Here is a 13898-nt window from a genome sequence, read left to right on the forward strand (position 1 = left end):
GTTCCAAATCCAAAGATTCATATAACGCATATCAATAATGCACAATCTAGGCTTCTTTGGTTCAATTGTGATGGGCATCACTAATTTTGAAGGGGGGTCAATACCCACTTTTCCCCATACAGAAATCGCCCCAGATTCTAATTTACTTTCCGGTGTGGAGGATATAAAACTCTCCAAACTGTTGACAAGAGGGTGATTTTTGAAGACCGTAATAGTATTGGCGGGACTTATGGTCGTACACAAAATCTTTAAACTCTCCCTAGAAATGCCTTATAGGCCTATACGGAGAAATACTGACACCAATGGTAATCCATTCCATGATTAATTTTTGTTGTCAAGTGGGTCTGTGACAATTTTCCAAAAATCAAGATGGTTGTGAATTTCCCCACTATAAAGGTCTTAGGATTTATAAAAGCTGGATGTGCAGGGGAGGCCATTATCGTCCCTTGAGCCATCGTGGATACACTCGAGTAAGGGCAGGACCATGTCTGGGGGTGCCCTCTAAGGACATCCAAGATAAAGTTTGCAGGCCTTGATGTCTGTATTGACTTGGTGTTCAAAGTCCCAATGATGGGTAATACGCTGAAGAGAAATGTACATTCCTGAAGAGGGCACCCCCAGACAGGACCTGCAAGGCAGGCAGCCATAACGGCAAAGGGCTTTGATGATCGCCCTCCCCGTCTAGGAGTACAGTGTCGCAACATAACAGGAACACATTACATATATGTATGCAAATAATATCTCTTGAATTCATTTTATCATATTCGTATATACATGGGCTTCAACAATATTGCCATCTGGCAACTTCGGGTGCGCCATGTTGGTTACTCTGTCCACCAATATTCTGAGTGCATCGAGTAGCTGTGGTCTGGAATTCCACGATGCGTTGTTGGCCATTTCGATCACTTTTTACAGAGCCTCCTCTTTAATCGATGCATTGCCAGCCGACTTCTCGAGCATGTCAAACTTCTTATGTAACTCTGCCAATTGTTTTTGCATCTGTAATGCAATGAAACACCGTATTACTACCTCTAGTGTAGCCAATCCGTTTTCTGTAATTAACAGTGTCGCTTACACAATCACCTGCTCACCACGACCCCTCATCCACCCACGCACCCGCACTCATATACGATACCCGTACTCGCATGTGACCACGGGCCGCGCAGGTGAAGAGCAGAAAACAAGCGAACAAGTGACAGTGTCCCTCATAGACATCACATCATCACACATTTCATTGTGTATACAAATATTGCATACTCCCACCAGAACAACACACGTAACAACTGAAATTGCATATGCATAATTCTCATAAGCCCCCGCATGGGCGACTGTGTAGCAACTCAACTCAAATCGCGTGTATATTGATACTCGTACGCTCCACATGGGCAACATAATGTAACGCCTCGACGCCCTTATACATACTACTAATATTCCCCCTCATGGGCAACACAACATAACGCCTTGACTCGCGTATACGTAGTTCTCATAAGCCCCACATGGGCAACACAACGCCTTGACTCGCGTATACGTAATTCTCATGAGCCCCACATGGGCAACACAACGTAACGCCTTGACTCGCGTATACGTAATTTTCATAAGCCCCACATGGGCAACACAACGTAACGCCTTGACTCGCGTATACGTAATTCTCATAAGCCCCGCATGGGCAACAACGTAACGCCTTGACTCGCGTATACGTAATTCTCATAAGCCCCGCATGGGCAACAACGTAACGCCTTGACTCGCGTATACGTAATTCTCATAAGCCCCGCATGGGCAACACAACGTAACGCCTTGACTCGCGTATACGTAGTTCTCATAAGCCCCGCATGGGCAACACGACGTAACGCCTTGACTCGCGTATACGTAATTCTCATAAGCCCCGCATGGGCAACAACGTAACGCCTTGACTCGCGTATACGTAATTCTCATAAGCCCCGCATGGGCAACAACGTAACGCCTTGACTCGCGTATATGTAATTCTCATAAGTACCGCATGGGCAACAACGTAACGCCTTGACTCGCGTATACGTAATTCTCATAAGCCCCACATGGCAACAACGTAACGCCTTGACTCGCGTATACGTAATTCTCATAAGCCCCACATGGGCAACACAACGTAACGCCTTGACTCGCGTATACGTAATTCTCATAAGCCCCGCATGGGCAACAACGTAACGCCTTGACTCGCGTATACGTAATTCTCATAAGCCCCACATGGGCAACACAACGTAACGCCTTGACTCGCGTATACGTAATTCTCATAAGCCCCGCATGGGCAACACAACGTAACGCCTTGACTCGCGTATACGTAATTCTCATAAGCCCCGCATGGGCAACAACGTAACGCCTTGATTCGCGTATACGTAATTCTCATAAGCCCCGTATGGGTAACACAACGTAACGCCTTGACTCTCGTATACATAATACTCTGTATCCCGTGTGGGTAACAACGTAATGCCTTGACTCGCGTATACGTGAATCTGTACACAAATACTTGGTGCTGAATACAAGGAGGCCCTATCTAAGAACTTCTTGTCACTGTTAACGTTGTGCTAAATACTCCTCTAAAACCCCTAGGAGGGCTACATGAAATACGGGACAGTAGCACGGAGGGAAGCGAAACATGAAACAAAGTGATGAAAAACAAATTCGTTTGCCTCGAAAAATAATACAAGCGACAGCAGCATACCATGTGTATCTCATATTTCCCCAGAAAAAGCTTCAGTGTTGCACACTTACAACGAATTCAAACGCCCTGCATCACACGTAACTTGCAAAGTATCAACACGAGAAATGGAAACGGTGAAACTATCGATTTGGTAGACTGAACCACGGCCCTCCACAGAACTGAACGTGCACACACAGTACAAAATATCAAACTACCAAAGTACTAGCCAGCAAAGGTGAAAAATACATTCAGAATAAAGTGATGAGCTACATACGCAGTGGGCTTGAATTCGTACTTTTCCATTGAAAACGGAAATGTGTTACGTACACAAGGGGAATGGCACAAACGAATCTGCTCAACATACCTCATTGTGCCCCATTGTTTTTGGTGTAGACTGGGCGTTGGTTGCGGCACTGCTGGTTCCCGCCACTCCTTCAGTCGGTTGTTGAGCAACGCTGGCGAGTACTGGGCGAGTGACTGCGATGGGCTGGCCATCCTAGGCGATGAGCTTCCACGAAATTTCGAAGTCATTGTAGTATCATTCGTCGCAGAAACCGTCTGAGCAACAGCGTGGGGATGAGCCACTGAAGAAGTTTCAGTGGAGATGGTAGCGGTAGTGGGTGTAGAGGTGGAAGCCAACGTGAATCTGCCAAGACTGCGTTGCACAGGGCCCGGTCTGTGCGAGGAATGACACATGTCTTGGTACTTCTTCTTTCTTTTATACTTCTCTCCATTTGATGAATATTCATGGACCTTAACACCTGGCGTAATTATATCGCTGTGTGATTGGGCTTTGAATAATGCCCTCTGCAAACGTGATAATGCCCTCTGCGAACTTGATGATGCCCTCTGCATTTGATATTACATGGATGACGTCATTTTACCTACTGCGCGTCCTTTCTGCGCATAACAAATTGTCGTTCGCTTGTAAGCAGTCAGCAACTATGGCTGCGAAACGTCATGCACAGCTGTCACCGGCACAGTTAGACGATATTTTGATGCGAGTAAACAGCAAACGAACGAAAATGGCAACAAGGAATGCAATTTCTGTGTTCAGCGACTATGCAAGCCACAAATGTGGATACGCCACCGAGGAGATCGGCAAACTTTCAGCGGCAACCCTGTACCTGGCAACCCTAGACTCGGCACTGACAACATTTTACGCTGAGGTCCGGACTCAGAAAGGCGAACTGTACTCGACGAAGTCTTTGCATGTTTGCTTGTTCGGTGTAATAAAATTAATAACACACGCCAGCACGGGCAAGATCACGATTTGTTGCCCGCCCTCGGGCTGGTGCTCATGACGGTAATATTGATGATACCCTCGCCTTCGGCTCGGGCATCATCAATATTACCGTCATGAGCACCATCCCTTGGGCGGGCAACAAATCGTGATCTTGCCCTTGCTGGCGTGTGTTATTATTTAAATATCAACCGGACAAAGTCCGAGGTTGATATCACAGACATCGCCGAGGTAGTCATACGATATTTATACTTATATCATATCAGTATATTGATGTTCCAAATACAGCGATCTGATTGGTCGAGACGCGAAAAGAACCGTGGTATATTGGCGATATACCACGGCCGGCATACGCTCGAGCTCTCAGCTTGAGCAAAAATCCGTTTATGACGTTCCAGGGCAGAATTTCAATATACTGTTATGATATAATAGCAATAAATCACACCTAGCGACGGTATACCACTCGATTTTGACCAGTTCACTTCATATATGCACTCGCGTGTAAAAAAATCGCTCGTGCAATGTCGTGAACTGATCAAAATCTCGTGGTATACTGTCGCTGGGTCTACTTTATTGCTTACGGCGATACCGAAGGATTCAAATTGCTATGCAACGGTTGCTAAGGGTAAATTTCCAACATCAATCAAAATGCAGTTTTCATGGTTTTCTTTTCATAATAAAGATTTATAGAACCATACAATTCCAAAAGACGCAGGTTTGTCTCGCGATTGATCAGTGACGTCACTCATATACAAATTTTCACAGCTCTATTTTAAAACGTTTCAGCTCCTACAAATTTGCACCAAATTTTTCAAAATTTCAGAATGTAACACATGAGATACCTGTTTAGAGTCCCTAGCGTGGATTAGGTTATCTGTTCAGGTACAAATGAATTTTGAACAGGAAAATATCTACTGTGTCATTTTGTGAAATTTTGAAGGGTTTTACGGTGATATCTCATAGGGCCTAAACTGTCCGGAATTTTTAGAAACGCATGCTTATCTATATTCTCACCCATGACTTCAATAATCCTACAAAAAATCAGCTTAATTGGTTTACAATTGAGAGAGTTGAAAGATTTTGAGCATTTTCAAAATACCAGGAGTCGAATATCCATAGAAAACAACACAACGGTAAGATTTTGCACGTGCAAAAGTGCGCGTTCACAAAACGATTGCTACGCCCAAGTCACCCAAGGGTGTTGGTGTAAATGTTTATTAGGAATAGCCTATAACAGTCAAAATTATAAAACAAGAATTTGAAAAATAAAAACAAGCATCGAGAAACTCATGCTGACAGAGACCCGGTACCCGCCTTCCCACAAACTCCGGGTGTGGACCTGTTCGCTATAAAAAGAATATCGCAACTTCGACGCTCATGGCGTACTTCATGCGAGACTGCGCGAGAACCGACGGTATTTATCGTCTTCGAGTATACCACCGTTGTATGACTTCACCGAACTTTCCAGTACTTTCCGCTGATATCCGAAAATTTGTGCCGTGCACTTTCTGAAGAGTGCTGCTATTTAATTTTTGACATGTATTTATCCCTAAATAAAGCAATTTTTTTATATGGATGGATACCACACGCCTTTCGTCCGGCGCTACCGACCTAGATCCGTCTCGGACTAAGCTTGCTGCGAATCCGTAGCCTCTACCACTCGGGTAGGTTGGTCATGGCCCAACTCCCAACAGAACACGTCAAGGAGTGGAAGGGCTCGTTTTCGCAGCAAGGACTAAGCATGAATCATCTGTGTTCAAGGAATGGATCTCTACAGGGCCAGGGCAGGGTACCTAGAAGTCGTGTCTCGGTAAGTTTTGCATCCAACCTACAGTTTTGATAATACGGCATACCTTCTCTTGAAAACATTCATGGGTAGCTCTATCTGTCGCTCCTCCTAAACTGAGGCTGTCGTCGGAACTACGCGTGTGGGACTTTCTTGTATATATACAAACAATGGACCCTTGCAGGCGGCAGAAGTTGCAATTGAAAAATGACCTGAGGGCATGCGCGCTGCCCTCTGGGCAGTTCAGTGAGGCGACAAGATATGGTATGCTTTCGTCAACGACCAGGCTAACATTTTTATCTCGCATTTGGTATATGTATATATACCGAAGAGAGGTTATCAAGAAGTGACAGTGGGAACTTTAGGTACTGAAGCATCAGAAATATGGGCTACTATGCATGTTGTACACACGTATACACAGCTGCTTGTAAGAATGCAGGTGGATACACAGACCAACCAAATGCCAGACAGATGCAAAAGCAAACACACACACATACACAAACACACATCCTTTAATTTGGCATTGTTTGCCACTGGGTCCAAAGAATACTTTCCAGCATATGGTATATTATGTTGAGATACCATTTTCATATTTATTGAGTGGTACAATAGTCTGTGTTTCAATATCATACACTAGGTGGTACTTGAATGTATTCACAGCTTTTCTAAAATTGCTGAAATAATCATCTGGAATCTTGAGCTGGCGTCTCAAATAATAACACACCCTTTGGATAGCCTGTGTGAAAATAAAAATATTTTGAGTGTGATAGGATAGTCTTAATTGACAGATAAAACAAGTGTTGGTCAAAAACAATAGTCGGTGAACATTTCAAATGTCACAATATTCGTTGCCAAAGACAGAAATTAGTACATTATTACTACAGCATACATTCAAACAAACACCATATAGTGAGCAGAAGTGGGAATCTCATTTGTAAGTTTTCGGTCATTTATGAACTACCTTTTGAGAAGAACAATAAAGTATGGAACTTAAATGTTCTAATAATGTCTTCAAGTGACCTCAGAGGACCTCAATCATATGTTTCCTATCAACTGTCAACTGAGACGAATGTAAATAGGAAAAAAAGCCTCTACCTGAAAGATGTCTTCTTCTTTAATAATTTTGACAAAGTCCACAGCTCATTTTATTCCAATGCCATGAATAGATGGTAATCACATCCTGCTATGATACATATGTACATGAACTTCAAAAAAGACCAATTATCCAAACCAAAGCAGAGGTGAAACTCATTTGCCTCAACCAAAAATGCTCTACCATCATACTGGTATTCCTAAGAATCTGAACAAAAATTCTTCAGAAAATTAATGATGATTAATGGTTGTTTGCAATATCAAAACAACTGAGTAAGTAGGTGGACTGCAAACTATTGTCTACTCCCTATAGCATCCTCAAATCCCTGTAGTGTTCTGCTTGTCTGTACAGCCTGTATACATGCTTGATGAACATTTCATTATTGCCAATTGAATTCTAGTCCAGACTTGAATTCACTTTTCAGGAATATTAGCTGATTGTACCCATACAGGTTGTGTTGATAAGCCAAATACTGGGTATTTCATCATGCTTCAGGTATTCAAACTAGAAACTAAAGTTGATAACCAAAAAAACCCAAAAATATTGAAAAAATAACTAAAGTTACAGATAATGGGGCTTTAACTCAGCATGGTATATGAATATTACACAATACATAGAATAGCAAAAGCCAAAAATGTGTTTCCATCAATTCAGCCTTGCCAAAGACTGTACTCCACTGCAACAAATGAACCATTTTGTTGCAAGAAACTACACTTCTACAACATGATAATTTTTTTCAGATATTGTTAATGAGACAATTCCAATGTATTACAATACCACACACCAATACCACAACAATCACAGACTTCAGTACCTTTGCAACTGCTTGAATCATTTCTTCTGTTATGTTCACTCCTGCCATAAAATGTACCATGGCTTCCTTGTACTTTTACTGTGACCACAGAGCAATTCCCCTTTCAACATGTATGGTCCATTGCCAAACATATACAAAAAGTTACATGTTTTGCATTGGTCAATTGCCTCTACTTGTATATCTCTTGTCATACTTTGCACCTGGAGTCTTTGAATTCATTTATGTTTCATACAAAGTCAAATACAAGCATCAAAATATCAAAAGTGAATGTCGTCATATGGAAAGCTAGTTAGGGCCGAACCGTCATTCACAGTAATTTTATTTAAGCATTATCTATAGTTTCGCTCTTTTTGAAGTCAATAAAATGAGGAGAAACTATACAATGGATTACGTAGTAAGCCAAGGGTACATACTTTGGATACATCATGCAATCGAAGTAAAAATTGTCGGATTTCTTACCTTTAAGAACGGTAAATGAGCGTATCACCATCACGCTCCGCATCGATGGGAACCTGTTGACTGCACAACTGAAAATTTTGTGTGAAGACAGCACCAAAAATTATCCAATCTGCTTTGCCTGGTGTCTTCCTAGGCCCCCCCCCCCCCTTCAGTAGGAACCAGCGCAGCGCGACTTGGTAGAGATCTAAAACTTTCAACGAATCAGTACGAAGCTGACAATACAGGACGCGTCGATTTTCTTACGAGGACAGCCGGCATCGACTATCAGCATGCCCTGGATAAATCCTGCCCACCTCCACCCCCAAACGGCGAACTACATGTAGTCCAGTGATCCGAGAATACACAAAAACCATATACCTTCTTTCAAAAATATTGAATTTGGAAAAAGGAAGGATTTGACACGGTTCTACCCTCTGGCACACCATATTCCATACAGTATGAATTTCACGGTCATAATACTTACTCCTAATCAATAGGCGACCAAAATTGTGACCTTTATAATATTGAAAAATTACTCTAGCCATGTCTTCAGCCCCGGTCTTACATGTACGGTAATCGAAGTTCATGTCATTCATTTCGTGTTCACTCATTACACAGCCGTGCAATATATGTCCAGCGGAATTGTTCAGAGTTCAGAATCGGCGACGGTCCTGTTGCTATCGTTGCAAATTCCATTGGTAACAGTAATAGCTGCAGTTACTGTCGTCTGTAGGCCGTGACCCAGCTTTTTCTGCCGTGTTCGCTGTGTAGCGCCGGACGGTGGTTGTGTAGCGCTGTACGGGCCGGCGCTGCGCTACACAGCCAACAAGGCTCGAAAAAAGCCGGCGCACAGCCCGTCGGCTACAACTATTGCAGCTTCATGTAACTTTAACCGATCCGACCGTGAAAATCAAACACACAACTTCGTCAGACAGTCCTCCCTTGGGATTGCGCCGGGCTTCCGGCTTCTCAGAGGACGCTTTCTTAACCCCAGTCGCGGTCTTACCGTAAAAAGTGTATTATACCAACGATGCTATATTTCGAGTGGTTATAATTTCAGTTATTTAAACGTACCAGGTGGTGATATACCTAATTCTTAGTTTATATGATATTGTATCATATGCCAAGCTACCGTTTAGAATTCAAGTTTCATTATTCTAAACGTTTCTTGAATACACAAATATTTATTTGCATCTCAAAAATAGGCGTTGTATGGTCCTCATCAAATAATGAAAAGTCCACAGCACAACATGATGAACCCACATCACAATATAAAGAATGCCCATCACCATATAAAGAATGGTCATCATAATATAACGATGGCGCATCACAATATAAAGAATGCGCGTCACAACATAAGGAATGGCCATCACAATATGAGGAATACACAGCACAATATGAGGAATGCACATTACAATATAACAAATGCCAGTCGCAAAATAAAAAATGTCCATTCTAATTTTAAAAATGCCTATCACAATATAACAAATACTCATTATAATATTACAAGTACCCATCATTATATCACAAATGTGCATCATCGTACAACAAATGTGCATCACTATGTAACAAACTCGCATCACCGCTTAAAAAATGCGGATTACCATATAACAAATAACCATCACTATATAACAAATGCAAATCACTATATAACAAGAGCACATCACCATATAACAAATGCTCATCACCATATAACGAATGTGTATCACCATATAAAAATGCGCATCACCATATAACAAATGTGCATCACAATATAACAAATGTACATCACTATATAACAAATCGGCATCACAATATAACAAATGTGCATCACTATATAACAAATGCGCATCTCAATATAACAAGTGTGCATAACCATATAACAAATGGGCATCACTGTATAACAAATGTGCATCACCATATAACAAATGTGGCATCACCATATAACAAATGGGCATCACTATATAACAAATGGGCATCACTATATAACAAATGTGCATCACTATATAACAAGTGCACATCACAATATAATGAATGCTCATCACCATATAACAAATGCTAATCACCATATAACGAATGCGCATCACCATATAACAATGTGCACCACCATATAAAGAATGTGCATCACTATAGAAGAAATGTGCATCACTATGAATGTGCATCACTATAGAACAAATGCACATCACCATATAACAAATGCACATCACTATATAACAAGTGCACATCACCTTATAACGAATGCTCATCACTACATAACAAATGGGCATCACTTTATAAGAAATGGGCATCACTTTATAATAAATGTGCATCACTATCTAACAAATGCACATTAAATAACCATTTTCCTTCACTTAAGACAGCTACGGCTTTCCATAGGTGTCAATTTTCAATCAAATCATACAGATACTGCGCGTGTGTGGGCTTGGACTTGACTGTATATGGGGCGTCTTGGTGGTAAATTGCCTGGGTGTTTTATTTTATGAATTTTACCAAGAATTTGCATGGCCGTAGTCTGACCAAATCGCCAAGAAGGCAGAACCTAGCTTAGCTAGGACTTGAGTAATTTGCATGAATTTACATATTTTGCATATTATTTACATTTAATTAGCAAAGTCAACTTTAACCTTGCTAAATAAATGGCCGTTTTGCAAGTATTTATCAAATGGCCAACATTGTTACGAAGAGACTCAAAAAGTATTCTTCGACTGTTCGCTGATATTTAAGTTCATCAGCGCAGAATGATCATGACTCACCGTGAATTTGTCTTGTATTTTCTTTGCACTTTTATTTGTTGGTCACAAGAAATATGCGCGTTCCTTCAGAAACATACGATTATATATGATAACGAAATAGAAATGTTAGTTCTTTGAAAAATGCAATCTGTGTTTTTCGATGATTTGTCAATAATTACGTTTCGTTTTTATTAATTTTCTGAACCATTCTATATGTTTTTAGATGAATTTTTAAAAGTGAATTCACATGTTTGCAAAACTATCGTACAATATTGAATACTTACTGGTGCACTTTATTTACAAACAATGAGTATAATGCAAAGAGACAGTGTCATCGAAAACACAACGGTTACAAAACAAATACATCCATTGATAATTTATATTAATAAGATAAAAGGGAAACCAGAATTAAAATAATGATGAAACATTAATATGTTGTCTATAAAAAGACTTAATCTGGATATAAAAGAGCAAAATGAGAGCAAAAAGCAACTGAAATGACACTAGATTACAATGAACAGGTACATAAGATATACTTGACAGAAGGAATGTCAAAATCACAAAAAGTTACACATTCACATAATTAAAGTTATTTATCCGCTATTGTACATTACGTACTCGGCACAAAATAGGTCCAGCTGGTTTCGTTTTCATCGACCCATCTGGGAAAACAAGTCATAAATTTGGTGACAGCTTACCTGTTTTTTCGAATAAGTATAACTTTTACATAGTAATTATACTGGTCAAGTGGATACAGTTTAATTACGTTCTGATTCTTCATCAGTAAACACTTTGTATTTGGATCACACATAGCGGCCATTCTTGTACATCAAATTTGAATTAAAACCATTACATAAAACTTTGCCCCAATAGAATTAAATGTTACTATGAATGAAATGATTAAAACCATGTGATTTGACTCGCTAATAACGGTATAAAATGTAAACATAATATCTTCGTCGAGAAGTAGTGAGATGTTCGCCATGGCTGCGATGCCTAGATTAAGCTAGAATTGAGTAATAACTGACTGATATACGTTAAGTATGTAATAGGATGTCAACGATATATCGATCTTTTGAATTGACAGCGTACTGAACACACTTATCAAATTGTCTTGCATTACAGTACACTAGACATTTCTATGGGTACAAATTTACACTACTTCCAGCAGTCTCAGTTTTGCATTCTTATGAAACTGTATTCATACAATCTCTTCACAAACCTTGATTATGAAGCTAGTGATTGCCAAGAATTTTAACGACAGCCATCGATATAGTGATGATGTTGTCAGTTAAAATAATGCTTGTAAGTCTGATGAACATATATATCCATCAAGAATACGAATCAACTGAATGGCAAAAACTGAGAACCCAGCCTCATGTCATTATTTGTTTCTCAAAATTACACGAAATGTTCGTCGTATAACATATATAAGAAGAGGAAAGATTTAATTATAAATTGGTCATTCATAGTTTGAAATCTTGAAAAATAAACTATCACTATTTGCTAAAAATAAGCCATTAGCTCCTGCTTATGATGAATACATTTTTACAACTTCTGAAATACTAAAGAGTTTGTGATTTACATGCCGACTCTTGAGTGAGCTACAACTTGGTATTGAAGCTAAGTCCAACATGACTGCTAAGAACATCGATAAGACATACCGTTAAAATGGTCTACCGTCGGATTTTTACATGTTGTACCACCTCTTATCAGTGGTGCTATTTTCCGTGTTAACTGCTTTCATGGACAGGAATTTTGTTACCTTGAAGCCTTGAAGGGATACGATTGTTGGATAAGTTTCGACGTTACATTGTGAAAGTTAATATGCTGAAGCTTAAGCTATGACTTATCATGTAAAAGGCGGCATGCGAAAAAAATATCGGCCTTTATTTCATCTGAACTTTATGATTTCTCTGAAAGGATGCAGTGATGATATTTGTGATCTACGATAGCAATCATTCCTTCAGTAGTATGCCAACGTATGTTACACATTTTGCGTGATTTTTAAAAGTTACAAAATTATCTGTCAAATATGAGAGGGAAGTCTAGACTCGTCAGAAACGTGTTCACGCATGTGCATTACGTTTAAAGCGGTGCAAATGTGTGCCATAGTTACCCCTTTAGCTCCATGTCTGCGTAGCCAGGCTTTACGAATAATTAAATAATGATTTTCATTGCTAGCATTTCTCTTGCTTTATAAACCAAGTTTTTTGATGGTTGGCATTTCTACTGCAGTACAGAAGTACACGCGAGCAAATAACCGCATTCGCCTCACACCTGCAAATATCATTTACTTAAAATCATTCATATCATTTTATGTGTTATTAGACCTCATGGTGCAATTGATATTAGTCGTAGATTAGCTTTGCTAGATGTCGGTTGGAGACTTGTAAAACTTTGAATTTACTGCATTGTATTGCCCTGTAAGTATTTCTTCATTGATGGTGCATTTCTATAGAATGTCCATTACTTCGACTAATGGTACAGATGTCATGACGATCGGCGAACTTGATAGCTAGTTGGTCATATTTCCATTCACATAGGCGTATCCGTGGTATTGGCAAGATATGATGACGTAGCATTTGCAATATCATCGATAATGTCTGATGAGTCAAATAGTCGGCGGCCATCATCGTACAGGAGCCCTGAAAGAAACATAATAAGAAAAATGTTTTAAAAGATTTAGAGATTATTTTACACTCCTGCGTCTGTAACCTATGAAGTGTCTTTGTACAGTTAGTTTCGGTATCAGAGGACGCGAAGTCCGATAACTTTGGCACCGGGTACAATATAACTTTAGGTGTTATTGGACGCTATTTGACCTTTTACCTCATAGCACCATTACGTCAATACGGAGAAAACGAGCTCATTCAACATAAATCTGCCAATACAAAATAAATGATAATAATGATACTGATAGTGTATTCTAATATGAATTATGAAACGAAGTTATAACTGGTAGGCTTTTTCTTTAATTATTCATTTGATAAATACTTCTTGGTCGATGTGACTCAAGCTATGCACTTTAAAAAGATGAGCATAAATGTTTGACGTCATGGAATGTTCTTTCCGATTATGCTTTTTGTGATCAAAGATTCTTTCATAAATATAATAATTACGGTAACAAAGTTTTGTTCGA

At 39.8% G+C, this 13898-nt stretch overlaps 1 protein-coding gene and 1 long non-coding RNA gene across 2 annotated transcripts in view; both read right to left on the reverse strand.

Annotated features, from left to right (window-relative positions):
• Window positions 1-725: 725 nt before the first annotated feature.
• LOC139120825 (uncharacterized) lies at window positions 726-3760 on the reverse strand. The gene is made up of 2 exons (XR_011549150.1): window positions 3036-3760; window positions 726-999 (listed from the first exon to the last, which is right to left on the reverse strand). It is a non-coding gene; the product is annotated as an uncharacterized lncRNA (long non-coding RNA).
• A 7256-nt stretch (window positions 3761-11016) lies between these two features.
• The window catches only part of LOC139120826 (solute carrier family 28 member 3-like), a 31284-nt gene continuing 28402 nt past the window's right edge, over window positions 11017-13898 (reverse strand). Inside the window, exon 11 of the mRNA XM_070685399.1 lies at window positions 11017-13404. Within this exon, the coding sequence (XP_070541500.1) occupies window positions 13295-13404 (110 nt within the window). The 3' untranslated portion in view covers window positions 11017-13294. The remainder of the gene's footprint in view (window positions 13405-13898) is intronic.

The sequence above is a fragment of the Ptychodera flava genome, chromosome 20, assembly GCF_041260155.1.
Source record: "Ptychodera flava strain L36383 chromosome 20, AS_Pfla_20210202, whole genome shotgun sequence".
NCBI classification, from domain to species: domain Eukaryota; kingdom Metazoa; phylum Hemichordata; class Enteropneusta; family Ptychoderidae; genus Ptychodera; species Ptychodera flava.